Source organism: Odontesthes bonariensis, chromosome 19 (genome assembly GCF_027942865.1).
Source record: "Odontesthes bonariensis isolate fOdoBon6 chromosome 19, fOdoBon6.hap1, whole genome shotgun sequence".
Classification (NCBI taxonomy): domain Eukaryota; kingdom Metazoa; phylum Chordata; class Actinopteri; order Atheriniformes; family Atherinopsidae; genus Odontesthes; species Odontesthes bonariensis.
In genome coordinates this window covers 25,854,198-25,878,193 of record NC_134524.1, presented here as the reverse complement: position 1 = coordinate 25,878,193, position 23,996 = coordinate 25,854,198, and the positions used below count along the sequence as shown (strand labels likewise).

The 23,996-nt window shown below is 43.0% G+C and overlaps 3 protein-coding genes across 3 annotated transcripts; 1 reads left to right on the top strand and 2 right to left on the bottom strand.

Moving 5' to 3' along the window:
- Nucleotides 1-1,007: 1,007 nt before the first annotated feature.
- Nucleotides 1,008-9,721, bottom strand: cfap184 (cilia and flagella associated protein 184). The gene is made up of 3 exons (XM_075451308.1): nucleotides 8,755-9,721; nucleotides 2,421-2,768; nucleotides 1,008-2,294 (listed from the first exon to the last, which is right to left on the bottom strand). The coding sequence occupies exons 1-3, from the start codon at nucleotides 9,265-9,267 to the stop codon at nucleotides 1,932-1,934; spliced, it is 1,224 nt and encodes a 407-aa protein (XP_075307423.1). The 5' UTR covers nucleotides 9,268-9,721; the 3' UTR covers nucleotides 1,008-1,931.
- On the top strand, nucleotides 9,485-15,259 carry tada2b (transcriptional adaptor 2B). Its single transcript, XM_075451306.1, has 2 exons — nucleotides 9,485-9,799; nucleotides 12,008-15,259. Exons 1-2 carry the CDS (start codon nucleotides 9,530-9,532, stop codon nucleotides 13,214-13,216), a joined length of 1,479 nt encoding a protein of 492 aa, XP_075307421.1. The 5' UTR covers nucleotides 9,485-9,529; the 3' UTR covers nucleotides 13,217-15,259.
- A 1,264-nt stretch (nucleotides 15,260-16,523) lies between these two features.
- grpel1 (GrpE-like 1, mitochondrial) lies at nucleotides 16,524-20,945 on the bottom strand. Its single transcript, XM_075451410.1, has 4 exons — nucleotides 20,820-20,945; nucleotides 18,988-19,135; nucleotides 18,127-18,208; nucleotides 16,524-17,633 (listed from the first exon to the last, which is right to left on the bottom strand). Exons 1-4 carry the CDS (start codon nucleotides 20,885-20,887, stop codon nucleotides 17,287-17,289), a joined length of 645 nt encoding a protein of 214 aa, XP_075307525.1. The 5' UTR covers nucleotides 20,888-20,945; the 3' UTR covers nucleotides 16,524-17,286.
- Between the last annotated feature and the right edge of the window lie 3,051 nt (nucleotides 20,946-23,996).

Genomic DNA, 23,996 nt, shown 5'->3' with positions numbered 1-23,996 from the left:
GCTATGTCGACCGAGAAGGTAAGAGTAATCAAATGTACCTGGGAGCGTGAGAGGGGTCTATTTGTTTTTGCTCCCGCTGCACAGCCTCCTCACCAACAACGGAGAGCAGAGCCTGGAACCGGTCCTGTGTGCTAGGTACCCCAAGCAGAAGTGTTACAAAAATGGTAACGGGTACCATGGGACCGGTACGCTTTCATGGTAGTGGAAAGACTGAAATAAGCGAACCGTTCTGAACCGACCCGTACCGGACTGCATAGTGGAAACGGGGCTCCCCCATTCATGCAGATTTGAACCACACCACTGTAGCGAAGGGGAGTAGAGTTGCGCCGCCGGGACTCGAACCCCAGCCTTCTGGGTACTAAACTGGGGCTCTGACCACTACACCAAAGAGCCAGGCTCCTTGGCGTGACAGTCAGAACAGACCCACAACCCTAGTGATGGTCACTCCATCACACTGCCTTCCCGTTCGGGAAGCGCACCGGTGCGCTTCACACACTCATGGTGTCCCTCACGCAGAGGCCCATCACGCTTCTCCCATCCAGTGTGCCCTATCATCAATGCTTCACCCATCACTGGGGTCCCTCGCACCGGGGTCACCAATCCTGGGGGGTCCCTCACATGGAATTATACACAATGGGTACGCTTCCGATGACCTCACGGTAGCCATCCCACTTCTGACACCATTTGTAGCGAAGGGGAGTAGAGTTGCGCCGCCGGGACTCGAACCCCAGCCTTCTGGGTACTAAACTGGGGCTCTGACCACTACACCAAAGAGCCAGGCTCCTTGGCGTGACAGTCAGAACAGACCCACAACCCTAGTGATGGTCACTCCATCACAACCACACTTTCAACTTTTCAATAGGGTTGTCAACTCATTTTTGTCTTTTATTCATTATGTACTTATTTTTTTTATTTTCTTCAAAAATTCATTCAACAATAAAGCCTCATTAATTTGAATTCAATATATTGAAAAAAAAAAACAAGTTGAGCCAATTGCTCCATAGCTCTGCTTGAAGATTTGTGGGTGATATTTCAGATTCTTTGATATTTTTTTTTTGTATGTTCAGCCATATTTGAATATATATGGAAACTCACACATTTTTCTAGTACCACTAGCTGTTTATTAAAACAGATTTGTTATTACTACTTTTTAACAAAGTTATGTAATGAATAGAGACTTAAAGAGCAGGCTGAGCTTTATTTTGAGGGTTTTCATATCCAAAGTTAGGAAGGGTTTTGAAATTACAATTATTTGATATAAGCTTTTTTTTTAAGGTTCTCAAATGTAATAGGAGAAACGAACATAACCATGTTGATTTTAGTGTTTAATTGAGGATCCTTTGCGGGCAATAACTGCCCGAGGACTGGGTTTCGTCCTTTGAGAAGTTCTACCAGGACTTTGCTGCAGCTGCCTCCAGCTGTTTGCTTCCAGTGTTTAGTTTTGTCTTCAGCAAGTGAAATGTAGCCTTATCAGTTAAAGATCTGCAAATGCAGAATATACCTCCTCTTCTTTTAAAAAAATCTAATGGGTAGCTTTCACACATGCCATCACCCTGCAAATGCTCAGCCGTTTAACATGGAGTGTAAGCCATTACAAGCTGTCTCCACACTTGTGCTGAACTATCTGCATTGGTTTGCACAAAGTCTTCCCTTTATGGTTGTCTTGGATATTCAGATGCCTTCCACCCGAAGAGTGCTCTACACCTTTCTTTTCCTAATGCTCCCACTGTCTCTAAATTGTATAGCAGAAAAAAAGCTCATAGCTCTCCATGAAAATGGTTTTTGGGCCCTGAAAAAGAATCTCCTACATAGCAAAAAGTGGAAACTCTCAAACCTTTCTTTCGGTTTGGTTGTATATACCCTCAAATCAAAGCTCAGAGTCTCTATTCTAACCCCTATATTCATTTCCATTGTAACTTGAATGCTCAACTTTAGACGTTAACTTTGGTCATTTTGCCATTCGTCATTACACTGTCTCCAGTTTTCTTCCTCCATCTGCCACAGCTGCGAATAATATCATCTTCCTGGCTCTTCAGACTCTCTAGATGTTTTTCCAGGTGGTCCGAGGCTTCCACGGTGTCCTCAAAGTCCCGCAGCAGGACCCTGTTCCCCAGGAGTCCACGGCGCTCCTTCAACCTCAGGTTGTCCTTCTGCAGGCTGTTTCGGGCCTTTTTGGTTCGGGTCAGGAGGTCCCTCTTCCTGGCCAACATGGCCTCCACCTCTTCCAGGCGCTCTCGCTTGCCCTTAACCTCCATCTGGCTCCAGTGCAGCTTCTCTTTCACACTTGACAGGACCTGACACGGCAGCAAAAACACCATGTTGACACCGCTACTCACAAAGCGAATCGTGGTATTTTTGTGACGCACACACAGAAATGTGAAATTTGACTCAAATTGTGTTACGTGCATTCATCGACTCACCTCCAAGCAGCTGCTGATCTTCCTCTGCAGCTTTAGCGATTCCTCGCTTTCCTTTTCGGCCTGTTTTTTCTGCTCCAGCCTCTCGGCCTGCAGCTGCTCAAACTGGATCTGTAGCGGGTCTCCGCCGTGCTTTTCCGCATCACGGAGCTCTGCCTCCAGCCTGCGGATCTTGAGCCTGAGCTTGAAGTGCTTGAGGCATGTCTTGGTCAGCTCATCCTCCCGAAGTTGCTCTGCAGTCAGGACTGCCTCCACTTCGGCCTGGGCTGCCTCTTTACCCAGGTGACGGCTTAGGGCTGTTACAGCTGCATCCCGCTTCAGCGCCACTAATGCTCGCCATTCATCTTCCACCTAAGGACATGGATAAAACAAATCAATAAATCTACATGATCTTTTGAAATGATGTGATGACAAAGACTGCTTTGACCAGGCTTCCAAGATGTATTTGGCAAAATGTATATATATATTTTTGTCATCCCCTTTTTAAATAATGCTGAGAGCAGTATCTTAAGAGTTCAGTATGCATGTCACCTCCACCCAGTTCTTTACATGGCAGCATGAGTGGGTCCCTTGTACTCATTTTTTCCCCAGAGACAGGACCATGAAAGCCCCTCTGAATTAGTTTATTATTTTTCATTAGCGCTGTAACACTTAGAAAATGAGAAATTAAGCCATAGAACAATCAATTTCCAAACTTGATTCCAAACATATTGAGATGCTGTGTAGAGCATGCATTACAAACGCTATGCCAAGATTTGCAAACCTCGTAAACCAATATTAAATTCACAACAAAGACACGTTCAAATGACGAGTGGAAAGCCAAGATTAGGTAGCTGATAAGGTAGCATTGACTGCATGCTTCTTCTCTGTTTCAGCCGAGGTTCATGGGCATTGTGGTATTTAGGCCTGTTTGCCATGCGAGAATCAAAGCAGGAGATTAAATCAATTGAATTGAAAGCGTGGACAAAACATAGACTAATTATCCAAGAGGATGTTGTCTAAATAGAAAAAAAAAACATTTCGGCTGAGAATACACGACATTACTGAACCCACTGCACTGTGAGCACAGTGAGTTGCTGTGTTGACAGATACATTTATATTCACATTTATTTATGGGAAGGGGGCTTTTCTATTTAATTGTATGATTATGACAGATTATTGTGATGTATTCAGTTTTTCTATAATGTTTTTTTTGGCGAAAAGATTGTGTTTTTACTTTTGCCATTGAACCATTTTCAAGTTATTGTAGAGTAAAATTGTTATGTGCATAGAATGACTTGCACTGTATGTAATCATAATAGACACAATAATTCCAGTTCAGGTTCCCTTGTTTGCTGATAACGCTTTGTTGGATTTTGAAAACTGATGAGCTCATTCCTTCTGGTAGCTCATTTTGATCTGTGAACACAAACAGCCACATACTACGCCTTAACTGTTCACCTGAGACTCTCCTCTTCTTAATCTCTCCGGCTGTTTTGGTGCGCAATCTGCCGTTAAACGTCTCATCTCCTCTTCTCTGTCCTCCTGTTCTTCCTTCCTCTCTCCCGCAATGATCGTGATAAGGATGTATTCAGCAAATGACAACCAAAATCTAACTAAATGTATCATGTTTTGAGGTAATCGTCAATCGATCTTTGAGTTGCACAGACTGGCGGTTTGGTCAACAATGGGCAGCTCTGTAACGGGTGCCCACACTCTCTCTCTGGCTCTTGGGTGGCGCACACACAAAATGTGCACCTGCTGTGCAGTGTGAAGGAGAAGGAGATCTGCTATTTGTGTGACACTCACAAACCCCAAGTCATAGCCTGCTTTATAAAGAAATAATATATTTTCTTTTTGATCAAAATGACAGATTAATTAAATCAATATTTTTTTTTTTTTTTTTTTGTGATGTGAGGTTAAAGCCTCAAATATCCCAGACCTATACTCTCAGCCTGCAGTGGGAAATGAAGCTCCTGAATCAGCCCTTTCTGTTTAGGGTCCCTGCTATAGTAATCATACTACTGACAGCTGTTCTGAGAACAAGCTGGGACCCAGTAGGAGTCCTGTATTGGTTAGTAAAAGAAGGAATCGAAAACAGCCAACTTGCTGGGTGAATCTATCTAATCTGTTAACGGTACCGTGTACAACTCAGAATACAACAGAGACCAGTGTAAACTCCACAAAGCTAGCCTTACTTAATATTAGGTCTCTGTCCAATAAGTCACTGTTAGTTAATGACTTCATAATTTCACACAATTTAGATTTCTTTTCTGACCATTTTTGTATATTATTTGATTTATTGATAACTCAGAACATTCAAACAACCAGCTTCTCAGTCAAGAAGAGGTACATCAATGAGAAAACGAGTGCTCAGTTTAGGGAGGCCATAGTTATGTTACCAACAATGAGTGCAGAGTCGGTTGAAGGACTGCTGGATCAGTTCAACTTGAAAATTTTGAATGTAATGGAAGCTGTTGCACCGATAAGATTCAAGAGCACCTTGATCAAACAGAAAACACCACAGAGAAACAGCACTACAGTCAAAAACCTGAAAAGAGAATGCAGGAAAGCTGAACGTAAGTGGCGGAAAACAAAGCTTCAGATTCACTATGAGCTGTACAAAGAAAGCCTGCGTAGTTATAACAATGAGCTGTGCAAGGCCAGACAGCTGCATTTATCTGAAATGATTAATAAGAATGTCAACAATTCTTGAACTCTGTTTGCTATGGTTGAAAAACTCACAAATCCTCCAAAAGAATCAAACCCAGACCTCCTCTCCACTGAGAAATGTAATGAATTTGCCAACTTTTTTAGCCAAAAAAAAAATCAAAACAATGAGACAAAACCTTCATGCAACACAGACAAACAAGAAAACTAATCTGTGTCTAAAACCTAGAAATAGCTCTGACATTATGTCACGATTTAATATTTTTGATTTAAAAATCCTAGGGAAACAGTTCGGCATCTGAAATCAACAACTTGCACCCTACATAATACCATTTGAATTTTTTAAAACTGTTTTTACCTCAGTAGAATGTGATCTCCTACGAATAGTTAACAGCTCACTGGCATCAGGCATTTTTCCCAAGTCACTAAAGACTGCTAAGCCACTCCTAAAGAAGAGAACTCTAGACGCCTCCATGGTGAACAGCTACAGACCTGTCGCTAATCTCTCTTTTATATCCAAGATTATTGAGAAAGTTGTATTTAACCAGCTCAATGGCTTTCTGAATAAAAGTAGAAGTCTTGATAACTTTCAATCAGGCTTCCTGTCATGAGTCACTTGGTTGTGGTGTGTTCTGAGTTCAAGACGGGGCGGAGCAGGCATCCAGGAAGTCCAGGCGGAGTCTGGCATGCTCTTGTCTGCACACCTGTTGTCCATCTGCCTCCATTGCTGGCTGGCTTTTTAAGGAGCAGTAGCAGAGTTCCAGTCTCTGCCAGATTGTCTCACAGTTACCTGTGGTAATCAAGGCCCACTTTTGAGTTTGTGGCCCCCTGAGTGTTACTCTCAATAACTAAACTGCCGTTGTATTTTTATCCTTGAGGTGTTGCTCTTATTTTGTGGACTTCCATTCTCCCCAGTTACTAGCTTGCTGCTGCTGTCTGCCGGCCATGCCTACCACACAACTATTCCTGATCATTCACACCACAGCCTTGGACAACCCCATCCCTCAGTGCACTCCATCTGGATCTCTCTGTAAGCCACTAGATTTTAAGTGGGATTTCCACGGAACCCTTGAACCACCTTTTGTTGACACGCTAGCCGCTTTCGGACAGAGCCGTTCTATGAACGCAGTTATCAGAACTGTCCTACTGGAATTTCGTTCTGATAACTGTCCTTCCCCAGCGGAACTGTTTCAGTCTGCATTCGCACATGAATCGGGACTGATGCGCCGCGCGCAGCCGTCTGCGTCAGTGACGTGTTACGTTAGCCGTTTAGCGCCACATTCAACAACAAAACAAAACAAAACCCGGTAAAAGTAAGGAGAGAAGAAAAAACACCACAAAGAAGCTAATATGGAGAGCTAGGAGGCCACCGTGTTCATGGTCTGCATGATGGTGATATTAATCATTGACGATCACATCAGGCGTCTAATATCGAGGCTGGAAGAGCTCACACAGAGAGAGTCAGGAGACGATACTTTTTCATTTCATGAAGGAAGGAAGGAAGGAGAGCAGAGCGCCGCAGACAAAGGAGACCAGTGTAAGTTTAACTTATTAAACACGCGCCGGTTGTGTCTGTGTCTTATGAGGAAACATTTCAGCCGTGATAGCATGACATGGGGCGTAGCTACCAACCACCACACACCTCCGTCAGATGCGTTCTATAGAACCATGAAAAGACCCGACCTCGGAGAAGGAGCTAAATAGTTATAGGAACTAAGGGAGATAGCCCCGAGTTCCTGTATGTCCGAACACGGGAGAAAACGGCCCTGCGGATTAAAAGGTTATTAGAACTGCCAAAGGTTCCTACAGTCCGAAAGCGGCTTCTGTTTCTCCCCAGTGAGCACCTGAACTGGATACAACCCTCTTTGGACACACACACCAGCCACTCCTCTTAATAAACAGTTTTTTGATCTTCCCACTCAGTCCCTATCTGCATTTGGGTTCTTTTGTGTGTACAGCCCTTTTCGGGCATGAGACTTCCGACGTCATCCCAGCACTGAAACGGCTCTTGTCAAAGTGTTAAATGACATTAGGTTGAATACTGATTCTGGTAATGTTTCAGTCCTGGTTCTGTTGGATCTCAGCGCTGCGTTTGATGCTGTAGATCACGGAATCCTGTTGCACAGGCTGGAGCTGGGTTGGACTTTCTGGAGCAGTCCTGGTTGAGGTCCTACTTAGAAGGTTGGAGTTGTTTTGTTACACTTGGCTATGAATCTGAGCGAGTGGCCATGACTTGTGGAGTCCCCCAGGGGTCAATTCTTGGACCTCTTCTGTTTAACTTGTATATGCTCCCTTTGGGTCAGATATTACAGAACTTTAACATCAATTATCACAGCTATGCAGATGATACACAACTTTATGTGTCTCTGTCACCAGACGACTGCAGCCCAGCAGACATACTGTGTCAGTGTCTGGAGGAAGTAAACACCTGGATGAGAGAGAATTTTCTACAATTAAATGAAAACAAAACTGAGATCATTCTGTTTGGGAGCAAAAAGAAGAGGGTCAGCGTTGGTAAATATCTTGAGACTCGGGACCTTACAATCACTGGCCAAGTTCGTAACCTCGGAGTGTTGATAGACTCAGATCTGACTTTCAGCAGCCATATCAAAGCTGTCACCAAAGCAGCTTTTTACCATCTCAGAAACATCAACAGAATTAAAGGTTTCCTCTCCAAAAAAGACCAGGAGAAACTCATCCATGCATTCATCTCCAGTGGACTTGATTACTGTAATGGTCTTTTGACTGGACTTCCCAAAAAGAGCATTAAACATCTGCTGCTCATCCAGAACGCTGCTGCTAGAGTTTTAGCGTCCGATTGATCCTGCCAGTAGCATATACTTGTCTCATAGATTAAACCATGCAAGTCTAAGAAAACACAGCCGGTACAGTGAAACTGCGAATGGCTCATTAAATCAGATTAGATCTGAACGCATCACACCAGTTATAAAATCTTTACACTGGCTTCCAGTCAGTCAGAATAAATTTTAAAAGCCTGCTGATGGTTTACAAATCCCAGAACGGTTTAGGCCCAAAATACATCTGTGATATGTTCAGAGAATATAAACCTAGCAGAGCTCTTAGACCCAAGGACTTGGGTCAGCTAGTCCAGTCCAGAATAAACATGGAGAGGCAACATTTAGCTGTTACGCTGCAAACAAGTGGAACAAACTGCCAGTGGAGATTAAACTTTCACCAAATGTAGCCATTTTTAAATCCAGGTTAAAAACATTTCTTTTCTCATATGTCTATGCATGAAATCTGCACGATATCTTTAAATTTATCTGGACTGTTGCTTGTTTTAATAATTTTAATTTCCTTTTAATTATTTTCTTTCTTTTTATGTTCTTTTATGTATTTTAATGGTTCTTCCACTCCCCACTGCAATGCTTTAATTTTATGTAAAGCACTTTGAATTGTTTTGTTCATGAAATGTGCTTTACAAATAAATTTGACTTTGATTTTAACCGTGGTGTTTTTCTCATTCGGTACTCCATCCTCTGCTTATTCTACAAATAAACTTTCTTCAACTTTTAGAATCATCATGCTTTTGTTACTCCATGTATGACACACATAATTGCAAATCAACTGCAGCATTTTTAGTGTCAAGAGAGTGTCAAAGATGCCTGTAGTTCTTAGGACGTGCTCAAAGAAAGTTCAGTTGTCCTCCCTACACACACACACCAACCTTTTCCAGCTTGTCCTGGGATTGTGACCTCAGCTCTTCCGCCTGCCGCTGGGCTGACTCTGAATCAGCACAGAGCTGCTGCTTCAAATCATTCAGGATATTGATGTACTTCTCATACTCCTGCAGCTGATCTGTCACAGGCTTTTCCCTCCCCAGCTGGCTGTCGTCTCTGGTCCTCTTGCTGAGGTACTCGGCCAACTTCATCTGCAGCTGTCTGCTTTGTTGACTGGCTTCATCTCTCTGCTTGCACAGCTCCTGGAGAAGCTGGAGAATGGACCCTTCACAACAAATGTCCTCTTTGTTTTCAGCTCCAGCAGTGGCCTCCTCTTCTTCCTCCTGTGCAGGAGTAGGGGTCTCCCTCTTTGGAGTCTCAGGATTTAACCCCAAAGGTTCATTGTCATCAGTGCTGCCAATCTCAAAATCAACACTTAAGTCATGTGACTGTGTTTTTTGATCAATAGGAGAATTGTTCTCCTCTAATGTTTCCTTCTCAGCGTCATTCTCTTTGTCCATTTTAAATAATAATGATAATAATAATAATAATAATCTTTTCCAATTTATCAGGAGCTATAAGGATCGCGCAAATTTGTAGTAAATGAAACAGTTCGTTTAGTTTCCGTTGTCCTGGAAACTGGGCACAAGAGCCAATCGGAGGCACTCTCGCCCATTCTCATGAATATTAACAAGCGGGATGTGTCGGGCTCGCGCTGGCGAGGCTCGCTGTGCGCAGGCGCGAAGTTCTGCCTCCAACAACAAGAAGCAGGAGCCAGGCAAGATGGCCGACCTGGGAAAGAAGTACTGCGTTAACTGCCTTGCAGATGTTACAAACCTGCGGCTTCGGTGCACCGACTGCCCGGATATCGAGCTGTGCCCGGAGTGCTTCTCAGCGGGTGCAGAAATCGGTAATCACCGGAGATGGCACGGCTACCAGCAGGTCGACGGCGGTCGGTTCTCTCTCTGGGGTCCCGAGGCAGAGGGAGGATGGACTAGCAGGGAAGAGCAGTCGTTACTCGATGCTATCGAGCAGTATGGATTTGGAAACTGGGTACATGACTTTATTTAATCACTCAAGTTACCTCTGTACTTCTTATGACATGCTAACAAGACTTTAGCTCTGGCGCGTGTGGACAGGACACAGGTTGCCAACGAGCGGTAATATTACGAATAACGTTTGCGACTTCAGGATAGAAAATTTACAGTCTTAATTACTTTGACCCTGTCGTAAAAACAAGACAGCAGAACCCCTGTAATTTGTTCCTTCCAAAACAGTAGAGGAGACCCGTTTTTTTAAGCAAGGTACAGTTTTTCATGTTTAAAAAAAAAAAGGTAAATGAGATGGCACACAAACACACACTGGTAGCAATTTACCAAGGAATATTAACAGTCATAGAGACGTGATATTACTCAGATCAGTAGTACAATACAAACACTGTAGGAGGAAGGTAGGAAATATGAACGTCTATAGTTTATTTTGATATAAATCTATCAGACACTCACCTAATCTTAAACTTGGATTTCTGCACTAAATAGATTTTCTTGCACCGTACTGTACAGCAGGTATAGCGCAGACTCAAATTCAGTGTATAAACCTCATAAATCCCCATAGATACATCAGTCCTGTTCCTTACCATTTAAGTAACGTTGAAGCTTCGTGGAAAGAAAAAGATGTTGACAGTTTTACCTTGACACCATGTAACTCAACAAAGTCACATTGGCCTTTTTGTTGGGGGTAACTCTCCCTGTGAAGGCGACGCTGCAGGATGGATAACGTTGAGAAAACGTCGACCAAGAAAAAACGCAGTGTGAAGGAAACATTAGAATATACAAAAAACTCCACAGACGAAGTATACTTTAAAGTGGCAAATGGCAGGAATGCACAGATTTGGAAATTCTGGAGGGATACTGACGTTTAAGATTACGATTTGGCCATGTTTTGTTATCCCTTTAATGCCGGAGAAACAATAGAGTTTGCATGATAACAGTTGCTTCTTCATGTCTACATATATAAATGAAATAGTTTTTATAAAGCTGATACACAGTTACCGACTTAATGACTTGGCACTCCTGAAAGAAAGGAAAAGAAAAATGCAAATGTTTCATTGGGCCAACAAAATTAAGTGCAACTAAAACTTGTCACAGGAATACAAATGATGGCACGAACAGGAATGATGTGAATGTTCTTATTTGGCCCGTGTTGTCCACGAGGCCCTGCCTCCTGCCCAGTGGTGTCAACAGAACCAAAGTCATCTGTAAACTCTGCCAATATGCCACACATTGATTGGATGCAAGACTCCGGTTCTTTTCACAGATGTTTATTAACGCCACATCAACAACGTAGAACTAAATGTTCAAGTAAACAAAGTAAAAGACAACATTAGTTGTTGTAATCATTAAAGAAATAGCACTCTTAGCATTGTCGCTGGTACCAATAAATAATCAAAGTAATACTGGCCACTTTAGCCTGCTTCTCAACCAACGGCAGAGTCAATCTTCACGGTCAGAACTAGGATTCTTTAACTTCCACTTCTCCTATGCATCACATTCACACAGTTACAGCAAACACCACGAAGCATGGAGTAATAAAATAAAAAGAAACTAGCAGGTAACATCACCGTTACAGGTGCTCCTCGGTCTCTGTGTGAAGCCCTCGGAGCTAACCGGTGCTACTTCCTGTTTTACTTGTTTCAACGTAAAAGCATGTATTTCAAAATACATTTTTTTAAAAAACTCCTGCATTTACAGCCAAGTTGAATTGTCTTCTCAGCGTAGTAGTTCCAGTCTAAAATATCACTTAAAGGCAAAACACACAACTGATAGCAGCAAGTCATTCAAGGAAACAGACAGTGGAGCGAGGCTTCTACATAAAAACTACAGAAAGATGCTGATGTTAAAAGTGTGTTTGCACAACAAATGTTATGGCACTTTCATTCATATGGCAGCACATTTAAAATAAAACTAAATGCTAAAGGCTATACACTACTTTTGAATTCATTTTTGGATTTTGCCATCCCAGGCCTGCATCAGGTCCTAATGGGTTAATTAATAAAGGATCACAGCACAATACCTCTCTCTCCATCTGCCAGCCACAGGGATTTTAGAAAAGCATTAAAAAAAAAAAAAAGCTTAATTGTAGTCAGACGTTTGCTGATATTTTACCCAATGTGTCCACATGGTTAACCTACGTGCAGCCACAGCTCACTTAAATGCGATTGGTCGGTCGTTTCGTGACGGCTTCTGCTTTGTTCTCTTCCAGGAGGATATGGCCGCTCATGTCGGAGCATCCCGAACTCCTCAGGAGGTCATGGAACACTATGTCACGATGTACATCCACGGTAACCTGGGCAAAGCCTGCATTCCTGACAATATTCCCAACCGGGTGACTGACCACACCTGTCCGAGCGGGGGCCCCCTGTCGCCCAGCCTCACCACGCCCCTCCCCCCGCTGGATATAAGCCTGGCTGAGCAGCAGCAGCTTGGCTACATGCCGCTGCGGGACGACTATGAAATCGAGTACGACCAGGATGCCGAGAAGCTCATCAGTGGGCTCTCGGTCAACTACGACGACGAAGACGTGGAAATTGAGATGAAGCGTGCCCACGTGGACATGTATGTGCGCAAGCTTCGAGAACGCCAGCGACGGAAGAACATCGCCCGAGACTACAACCTGGTGCCCGCGTTCCTCGGCAGAGACAAGAAGGACAAGGAGAAGGAGAAACCGGGAGGGTTGGGAGTTGGAGGTGCTTCCGGTGCCGCCGGGGGAGCGGGAGTCGGCGGAGGCGCCGTCGGATCGGGCTCCATGGCGGCGGCGGGATCGGGTCCCATTCCGAGCACGCCCAAAAGGAAGATCACCAAGGAAGAGAAGGACCAGAGGGTGCGGCTGCGGGCGCTCTGCCAGTTCATGGCGCACCGGGAATTTGAAGAGTTCTTTGAGAACATGCACAAAGAGCGAGTGCTGAGGGCCAAAGTACGCGAGCTGCAGCGCTACCGGCGCAACGGCATCGCACGGCTGGAAGAGTCCGCTGAATACGAAGCCGCACGCCACAAACGGGAGAAACGCAAGGAGAACAAAAGCGTGGTCAACTCCAAACGCGGCAGCTCAGGCGGCGGCCTCGGCTCCGGGTTGGGAATCGGGGGCGGCGCCGGTGGTGGAGGAGGCGGTGCTGGGGGCCTGGGGGTTGGAGGAGGGATCAAAGAAGAGGGCAAAGATGGCGAGTTTGCAGCGATTGAGAATCTGACGGGCTTTGAGCTACTGTCGGATAGGGAGAAGGTGCTGTGTAACTCTCTCAACCTGAGCCCCACGCGCTACCTGACTGTCAAAACCATCATCATCAAAGATCACCTGCAGAAAAGGCAAGGCATCCCGGCCAAGAGCCGGCTGCCCAGCTACCTGGACAAGGTCCTCAAGAAGCGCATTCTCACCTTCCTCACAGAGAGCGGCTGGATATCCAGAGACGCCTCGTAGCAACCCGGTTTGGGTCGCTAACAATAAGCTGATGGCAGCTCATAAACGGGAAGGGCAGAACTTCTGGCTGTCATCCTTTTTAGGTTTTTTCTTTTTCAGGGTTGAATTTGTGAATATGTACATTGCAAAGGAAAAAAAAAAAAAGAAGATGTCCCACTGGAAAAAAAATAATAAATTTAAAAAGTATATTTTCATACCAGGTAAAGGAACAAATCTAAGACTATATTTTTGCATTTGAAAGGGACGGCGGTGAGTGACAGTTTTGGGTCGCCAGTGATTCTAAATGACAATAAGAAGAACAACAAAAAGAACGAGCAGTTTCAGTCGTTTCTAGTGTTCCTGCGACACGCTCCCCTGCAGATATTAATGTAGAAATATTCCTTTAAATTCAAACGGCTCAAGGGCAAAGGTCGTGCTGAAAAGAAGGCTTTTTCTAAGTGTTTTTCACAAGTGGTCGGTGACACAAAAAAAAAAAAATCAACAGCGTGAGTTTCTCTCTAACTATCCGGTTTGGTGTATTTTGTTTGGCGTTCGTCAGTTTAAAACACGCCTCGGGACCTTTTCAGCAAGAGCTGGCGGTTTGAAATGAAGACGGCTGCAAGTTCAGTACTTCAGATGATTCGGTGTATCAGCATGTGGGGCGGCCAGTCAATGGAATGAAAATGTCCGGAAAATGTGCCGATTAAAAACCGAACAAAGTCAGATTTAGAGTCGCGTGCCGGACCTTTCAGATCTGAGTTTTTAAGTGTGTCAGTGAAATGACTTTTCTTCTCTGTTCACACACGGTACAATACAGTCGGAAAAAAACCCAAAACGACAAATGTGTAAGTTAGCTACAGCGCTGAAGTATGGCTGTCATGCAGCTTTGCGCCCCCAGCTTGTCAGCAGGAGAGCTGAATTAAAGAGGAAAGGTGTGAGCTGGTGGTGCTGGAACATGTGCTGACTGAAATGTAGTCACTTTAGAGGTTTAAACGCAGGTCTTCAGTGGCATTAACACTGTGGTGGTAGCTGGGGTTGCTTAAAAAAAATGTCCCTTTGCCTTTTTTTTTGTGGTATTGATTATTGTAGCATGTAAATCACTATCTGCACTGAGAGTATGGATCGGTTGCGTGTCCATTATGGTTAAAAAAAAACAAACTGTTGAGTCCACGTACCGCTGTGCAGTAACGGATATATTAATACTTTACCGATAAAAGCGTTCGGGTTACACTGGGAGAGACACGCACACACACTGTATAGTTTGACCCGATCCCGTATTTAAACACACTGCGACTCGAGCACCAATGCGTCGTGAACCAGGGCAGAAATGAGGCCCCAACAAGTGCACTTTTTCCCTCCTGCTTGGATATAATCTACAACGCCCAGCTGCCCGTCCTGAACACCGTTGATGTTAATGAGCCGTCTTCCAGGGCGAGCCAATGGGACTCCTGGACGTGTTGTTTTTTTATTTCGAAATGTTTTCGGCACAAGTATTCATCGTTTACAGTCGGGAGAACCCACTGATCGATGGCACGGAGCTTTTAAGGGACTTCAGCGGTTTGGCAGTCAAAGTGGGTTTAGAGACAGACTCTAAACACAGAAAGGGTGCGAATAAAATTTTCTCACATTTTTTTTGTTTTTTCTATGCGGGTCCATTCCTTTTAAATCAGTTTTTATTCTTTTTTATTTGTTAACATATTCCAACTGGACTCAGAGTTCTGTCAGCTGTCGGTGATGGAGGGAAAACGTCTCAGCAGCAGAACGAGCTTCGTGTCAATACTGTAAAATAGAGATGGTGTGGATTTTATCCATGATTTCTTTTTTATTTTACCTTCAACACAAACCCTTTTACCACGTTGGACTGCTCTAATGAAGGCGGCGATGCTTTCCACCCGACAGACTGAGGCATTGTTCTGCAGGTGCAACCAAATGTTCCGGGTTGCTCAAAGAATAACCTGGAAACTAGATGTAGAAGGAGAGAGTGGAACAGATATTTTTCAAGAAGTGAGGGGAGGGGGTTTGCTTACTTGTGTCACCGTATGTTAATAATTTTGTAAGATAAATTGGGGGGGGGTATAATTAGTGACTTGTGAAATGTACAGTATTTTGTGTCATGGAAATTTTTATAGCTTTTGTAATAAAAAAAAAGAAATGTTTTTGGATCACAAAGCAGCATTTTAATTCCAGCCATGGTACCAGTCTTAATTCTCTGTTACTTTGTCATTGCACAAAAAGGCACGTGTGGAGCTGTGTTAAAAAAAAAAAAAGTCCCGTTTCCTCTTCGGTGGGTTTAAGCCACGGAGGTCCACATCCGGGTCCTCGAGGGCCGCTGTCCTGCGGGCTTTAGATGCTTCCCTGCTTCAAATCAATACATCATTAGCAGGCTTGTGCAGAACGCAGAAATCTATTTCATCTGAATCAGGTGGGTTGAAGCAGAGGGAGAGCATCTAAAAAAAAAAAAAAAAAGTTTCATTTGAAAAAACGATTTAGGTGAAAGGAAATTAAAAAATCTGCAGTTAAACTTTGGATCTTCAAAAAAAAAAAAAAGTCATTGTCAGTTTAATCGAGTTCTACTTTTTTACATTCAGATTAAAATCACATGAACAGCAAAGCTGCATTATAAAGTGAAATAAAACCTTGGATAAAAATTGGATGAAAGAATGAACACAGCTAAACCAAACCAAAAAGGTGAGCATTTGAATGGAATGAATGGAGTCAGTTACTCCACTGAGCTGATGATCAGTTACATCTGGTTAAAACATTAAAGTTTTAACTTGCTTCCACTTGGGATTCTAAACACAGGACTGCGATAAAAGTGCATTTACAGAATAGTATTTCAGCTTTTACTGACGCGCGACTGTAGGTCCTCCACCTGCATTCAGGACTCAGGGAAAATACAAGCAGGCGATACCTCACCTAAACAGTTCTGAGCAACACTTTTAAAGAGTAGAGGGTCACTCAATCTGAAAATGTTTTATTATTGACAAATTCCACAAAAAAAAAAAAAAACTTTCTGCCCCTTAAAGAGAAACACGAAGAAAGAAAGTCCGTCCAATTGTTTTGTTTAATGCAGTTTGGAATTCTCACCACATCCACATTGCTATGGGAAGGACGTGTAATGCGACTGTTAGGTCATTAGCTGATTTTGTGGCAGACCCAGTCATTCTATTACTGGTGTTCTAAATGGCTTTAAATATCCACAAGATTATCGTACTAGCTGCGGAAACTTCCTGCCAAACAAGTTTTAAACAAAGAAAAAAAATAAATAACAATGCCTGGGGGTGAAGACGTGTCCCGTGTAGAGTCAAGACACTTCATCCAACAAGGATTTCAATACGAATCGTTTTATTCTGGTGCTGTAATATTTGGACACGAGTCCACACACAATTTGTCACACTGGTTCACAGATCGTTACATCGTCGGTTATCATTACCGAGCCAAACCGTGAGATGTTAGACTGGCTGAGGTTGCTTTAGCTGACCCCGGTCGTGTCCACGTGACCAAGACAAATGTGTTTAAGCCAAACTTCCATTTGGGAAGCGAACCTCAGAGCAGAGTAACAACTCAACCGTTCCATCACATCTCCAGAGGCGTTCCTCGATTTATTCAAAGAATGAAGTTCCAACTCGTAAAAGTTCACTTGAAGATAATTAATATTATTATTCGGGCTCTAACCAACAGTCTGGAATGACACAGACTTTGGTGTGTACGCCCACACTCGTCTTTTATCCAACCTGCTTTTTCTTCTCCTGAGAACAGACATGAGAGCCTCGGCCGGTGATCTGGTGACTTTTTATTTAAATATCTTTGACATTATCTGAAAGAACTCAACTCACATGACTTATGACAAAAAAAAAAAAAAAGTCCCATGCCAGACAAAGTGTATCTCTTAAAAACCTTTTGATATTGTCCACTTAGAAAGTTCAGTTGGGTTGCCGCCTCTCTGAGGCACCTCAGGATGGTGGAAGATGGGACGGGCTTGTGGGAACAGGGTGGCGGGACCATGAGCGGCCCCCTGAGCATCTATCCGGGGTTATCCTTCGCGCAGGCAACAATGCTGATCCCACCGTTACGTAGGGGCCACTTCAGTTCTAGGGGGCTTTGGCGACACCCACCAACGCCGGCCTGAGGGTGCGACCGTGAATCTTGTAGCCCACTTTGGTTACTATGGCGACGGTGCCGGGCTCTTTCCCCTCTACGGGAGCGTGGAAGAGGGCCTCGTGCTCGTAGGGATCAAACTTCTGGCCTTCTGGGTTAAGCTTGACCAGGCCGTGCTTGGTGAACACCTTCTGGACCTGGACCTCGGTCATCACCAGGCCGTCGTACAGGTTCTTCAGGTGAGGATTCTGGCTCGTCACCTCTTCCTTGGGCACGCTCTCTGTGGCCTTCTCCAAGATGTCGGCCACCTCCAACAGGTCCTTACAGAAGCCCTGGATCCCTGGAGAGAGAAAGATGGTTGACGGTATGAGTTTTGGGCAGAAATGTTCTGCATCAAGAGCCACGTTTTCACACGATGACACATACAAAGAATACTTATCTGTAGTTACGCATTAACCATTAACAAGAAAAAAAACAAACAAAAAAAAAAACACTATGCAGCTGCATTACATGTTTAATCAACAATAAATGTCATTATTACATCTTCCCTTTTTCAGAAAAATAAAGTACATAAAGAAAAAAGAAAACTGATTAAAGTTTGAAGTACACCAATCAAACAGTTCAACTATTCAATAGAGACACCAGGAAAAGGCTTAAGTTGGACTTTTGGGACACCTAGTGGTGGGAGTGTGTAACTGCAGATTATTTGATCCATTTCTGATGGACCTTTTTTATATTATAATATATATATATATATATATATATATAAAATAAAGGTGCTGCAAACTGAGCGTGTGAAGAAGCAGAAAGTTAAAATGAAAAGAAGTTTTTACCATATAATTTAGCATCCTCTACCATCCTCTGACTCCTCATCCTCAGGTTCTCTGTGTCTGCTAAGGCCCTCTTATATTTCTCCTGTTAAAAAAGCAGAAGGACAGTTTAAAAATGTCATGTGCATCGTCTAATGAAGTGCAGGATAAACTGTAACCAGTCATGAGCAGCAGTTTCTTTCATAAACTGCTTCTTGCACTCCCTGCTGCAATGCTTTTATTTTATGTAAAGCACTTTGAACTGTTTGTACATGAAATGTGCTATACAAATAAATTTGATTTGATTTTTGATTTGATAAACATGGAATCATGATGGCCAATGTCCCCTTGAGTTCTCAGAGTCTACATACGGAGATGTACAGAGATTAAACAACAGTAGTGAATCTAATAATCATACCTCAATTATCACTGCATTTATTTTGTTGGTGAAGGAACGGTTATCTACAGCGATACTGTTTTTTTTTTTTTTTTTTTTTTTTTTTAAAAATAGTGATTATATCTGTTTTTAGTGAACTGATGCAGTCTGTAACGTACATTTGATCTGCTAAGACCCAGAGGGACATCTTTAAATCGCTTCCTTTGTCCGATTTACAGTAAACAGGAAAGAAAAAAAAAAAAAAAAAAAAAAAAAAAACCATAATCGGCACATCCTGGCATTAGAGAAGCAGGAATCCAAATGTTTGGATTTGGTAGTTTTAGCAAACTGAAAGCTTGTTCATCAGCTCATTAGTAGAATGTGGGATTAGTAGCGGTACATGTCATTTAATAAAGGTTGAGGTGAAAGAAGAATCCCGTTTCTTCAATGTGTTCATCAGGAAAGTGCAGCTGGAGGATCCCACTGAGCCGAGGCCAGTTCTGACTTACTGTCATCTCTTTGAGCTGCTCCTCCAGCTGGGTCTTCTCCTCCACCAGGGCCTTCTCCCCTGCACTCTGCTCTGGCTTGTCAGCCTCCTCCTCTGGTCCTTGGCCATTCTTCTGCTGGGTGGCCGTGCACAGCATTCGCGGAGACGCTCTGGACGGTAAGGATAATGGTCAACTTTGCTGAAGCAACATTCATGCTTTCATAACCAAAGAATACCGAACACATTTCATCAGGACCTCTGGAAATTACGTCAGCTGGTGGATAAAGGGCATAATATGTCTCCTTTAATATTGTCACCTTTCATGAGTAGAAATTCACCGCTCATAAATCCCGGTTAGCGTTTGGAAACACCAGTCAGCGTTGCAGAGAGAATACACAAACACCAACTGCTGTTTAAAAGAGCGTTAAGGAACTATACCTGTGATGTTAAAACATTTAAAGCGATATAATAACTTAGCTCTGTTGTGGCTCTATGTCTGTGGAAACATCCAGACAGTTCTTAGCTAGAACCAACTTAGCACTGGCTCTAGCAGCAGCCCTGCGCCAGAGCATGTGCAAAGGCTAGAAGCTGGCAGTGTAAATCAAACCACAATACATTATTATATCGGTTCAATGGATGATTTGATACTTTCCAATATCACCAATTCTGCCACGAAACAATTTCGATTCAAATCAATTCAAGAGCCAGCGATTGACAGTAGTACGGTATGTACTTTAAGCTTCAACTACTTCCACATAAAGTAAATAGAAGCTACAAGAGCAATACATTCCTATTTGTACAAACAAAATATTTTTTGGATGAGCCAGAGGAATTTTGCAATAATTTTTTTTTTTTCAAAATAAAGGCACGTCACACAAAACATTAAAGTATTGATGTCTGATTGATGTTTTCATTCTGGATTGATGATATTGGCTTGCTGATTGCCGTCCGATGTATTGATGTAGATCGATGTAACTTTACACCACGACTAGAAGTCCTGTTTCGTGTCCCTGCCTGGAGCCATTTAATGCAGGTTATCACCTTCTTTCTGCTTATTTTTCTGTCCTCTCCTCTGTGTTAAATAAAAACCAAAACAACAACAACAAAAAAATTATGTACAAATAAATTAAAGTGACTCACTATTCATATAAGTAAAAAAACAAAACAAAACAAACCAAACCAGGATTTAACAGTGAAGACAGATGAAGGCAATACTTCTCTTTGGATGATTTACAGTCAGCTTAACTATTACTACTACTTACACTAATAGTATTACAATACAGTGTCAAGTAAACAGTCCAAATTGGAGAAGAATCTTATGTCATCATCTGTCTTTAACCAACAGAACAAGGTGAGGACATGACACGCACCTCCATTCAGAAAATCCTGGTTTTAATTAATATGAAGCTACAGTCAAACAAAAGCCGTTCTTGCTTCAACGCGCACACAACTCAAACACCAACTCCACCGTTATTATTCTATTTGAAAATGTAGTAACACAGGTTGAACGTTAGCTTAGCATCAACTCTATCCATCCCTTCACAATCCCAGTATGTTATGTCATCACCCGCCCGCTTTAGCAATGACATGCCAACAATGTCACACACCATACGGTGGTTATGCTTACATGTGAGCTAGAACACGTCCAACAAAAAACACCCAAAATAAACAACAAATACCCGGCACCACGGTCTGTAAAGGTCAACAGTGAGGACTATGGTAGGTTTCAAAAGCTAACGCTGCTAGCTGGTTCCAGCCGTGAGCTGACAAGAGCTGATGCTCTGGTTAAAGCGAGCCAAGCGTTTCGGTAAAAGCACATTTCAAAGGATGAAGTCGACAATAAGTGACGTTTACCTTATTAAAGCAGGTGAAGCTACAAGTGAGTAGCTCTGTCTCACTGCTCGTACACACCAGCTCGCCATTTTCCAAATGTACAAGTAAACTCTTCCTTGCAGCACACGCTGACGGGATGAACAATTATGATGTGTGGAAGGCAGCGTTTGAGCCAATCAAAACTGAGTATGAGGAAAGACTCCCTCAGACGGCCAATCGGATTAATTAAAGCGCTTGACGACGACACTAGTTTGGTTGAGTTTCAGTCAAAGGTGAATGCTACACATGTGACCAAGGACAGTTTTTTTTTCGACACTTACCAAACAGAAGGTTATTCATCCCGTGGTTATTGAACTCAAAATGTGCAGTAGATCTACAGCAAAGACAGTGAGCTAAAGGCCAAAAAAGAACTTCAACGCTTGGTAATTCTCAGCTGAGCGATATGGCAAGCTGTTTTAATATTTCATCAAACCAAACTCCTGTCTGTAATTGCCTTTTAGATACACTTAACCGTATTCCTTCTAGTCAACACTACAGTCCTACCAGAAATGCAATGAAAGCGATACATGGTGTCATTCTTATTAATAGGAATGATATGATATATTACACAACTGTTTGAATACTACAACTAGTTAGAAGTAGCTATTTTTCCATTTAAAGAGAGCGAGTCACCTTTACAAAACCTTGGTGGTCCCTTTAAGGCGGTGGTCCCACCCACTCTCAAAGATAAAAGTACACCACACACTGAGGAGATAGGCAGGCACATGTAAGAACACCAGAAGTCACTTAATATAGGCTGCTATTCTTCCATTTACAAACAAAAATAGTGTCCCCTCAGTAAAGAGGATGTTTGAAGTCTCTCAAAAGTCCTGCAAAAAAAAGAGCCTTTAAGTTTAAACTAAACTAAAAAAAAAAAAAACTAAACAACACAATAAGGTGAAAGTAAGCAGGCAGTGATGTGCAAGGTCCAAGTGTGAAGAAGTACAGCGCAACAGGTTTTTTTAAATAAAAGACGGCATAGCAGCAACTTTCCTCACTGATCAGTAAAGAGCATGTGAGCATTTATGCAGCGATCCTCCTGTAGTCTCTTTCTCAAAAAGAAAAAAAAGAAAATACTTGCAAGGACTGATTTTGAACACCCATGAAGCCCTCTCGTCTGTTGTTGAAGAGAATCATTTTTGTCTGCCTGCGGGTCTTGGAATTTTTGACATGTCCTCCAAACAGCTTTAGAAATAAATGCCACAAAACTAACTCTTAACAAATCAGGCTATAATCCGACTCAATCAGGGAGCCATGTAAAATCAAATGTGCTGATCTGGATCTATTCGGCAAGTTGTGACAATCAAATAGGTGCGCCTCCTCTTTCCCACCTACAGCCTGTTACTTTAAAGATATGTTGTCACTTTGTCTCCTCCCAGTCAATTAATCAGCTGTAGCTTAGATGAAAAGAACCCAAAAACATCTCTTTCTTCCTCGCACGCACTCGCCATCATCCTCGCTATTTCCTGCATCTCTGCCTCCCACCTTCTCCCAGTGCACATATAACAAGGCAGAGCTAATTGACAGGGATGTCATTTTTCTCTACTTTGTCCTCAGCTCCACAATTCCACCTGAGCACTTGTCTCACTCTCCGTCTCAATGGGGAAAAATGAAAGAGGCAAATTGCTCCTCTCATTCTGCAGTAGGCAGAGCAGACTCCTCATTAGGATGTTTTTTTTTTCACATAATGAGGTGAGGCACAGCACTTTGATGTCTGTTATTAATGAGCCTCTTAAAAGACTTTTGATTGGTGCTTTATGGAGAAGTGACTTGGGCAGCCGGATAGTTGTAGTACGGAGGGCATGGCTGCTCCACTGGATAAATGTTTTCACTTTTTTGATTAGTTTCTAACAGCAAGTTAAAGCCTTTTCAATGAAATGGTCTCACCGAGAGAAGTGTGTTCAACTTTAGTTGTTGCTTTGAGTTATTTTAAGAAGCTCTCCATGAGGTGTAAATCAGTAAAAGAAGCTGTATGACTTCTATATGTGTCATGGTTATGAGTTGGTAGTTGGTGCCTGGATGTTTTTTCCTTTCAGCTGTGCGATAGGTTGGGCAGGTCTGGAATCCTTCCTTCTGGGTGGAGCCTCAGCTAATTGGCCTCATTATCAGAGCTCCTATTAAGCATCAGCATGGGCACCCAGTCTCTGCCAGATTGTCTGATACCTCAGTGTGGTAATCAGGCTGCTCCGTGGCTTATCCAAAGTATGTTTGCTCTTGTCCAGTGTTCCTTCTCCTGTGTTTCCTAGTTTTCTCCTGTTGGCCACAAAGCGCCCCATTCTCCAGTGTTTCTTACCGGCCTCCTCTGTATGAACCGTCTCCAGCTAAGCTTCTCCTGCAGATTACCTAAACTTCTGACTGTCTGCCCACCTTCCCGCGACTGTTACTGTTTCACTGGTTCCTCATCGCATGCAAAAAGCCTCACCCAGCAAGCAGTCAGAATTTGTTCCTCCGTTATTTCATGTGGAATATATAGGCTATCCGACTTCGCCTATCTGAGACTGTAGGTGGTGCACTGCAAACACAAAGCAAAGATCCTCAGCTAAAGGACAAATGTCTGATTTTGCTCACAGCAAAACATGAAATGGTCACATACGGAAAACTTTGTATTTGAGTTGGAGGCAGAAGCAGAGCAGCGAGGATGGAAAGTTAGGATATGTCCAGTGGAAGTAGGATGTAGGGGATTTGTTGCAAAGTCTGTTGTCTCATTGTTGAGGGAGCTGGGTGTAAGTTGACATAGTGTGAGGAAAATAGTGAAGGAAATGTCAGATGAGGCAGTAAAGTCCAGTCAGTGGATTGGATTAAAAGAAGCAATATTAGCTGGGGGACAGCAGGGGGAGCACTTAGGGAAAACAGACTCTTGGAAGAGGCAAGGAAGAAATCCAGGATATATTTAAGTGGAGGGTGTGGCCCATGTGAGCCTTTTGAAACCAGGTGGCCATTTTAGAAAAGTTGGCCTGTATGGCCTTGTTTTTGCTGGCTTTTTTAGTGATTGGTGGACTGTTTAGGTGAGTTTGTCTGCTGAATCTGCTAGTGTGTCTTGTCATGCCTCCACCTCTGGCATCCTCTATACTTTCATTACCCCCTACCCGAACCAGGGTTTGAATCCCATTCCTTCTTATCTTTACCTCCTGGCTTTAGGGGAGTGACTCTGGGACTCCA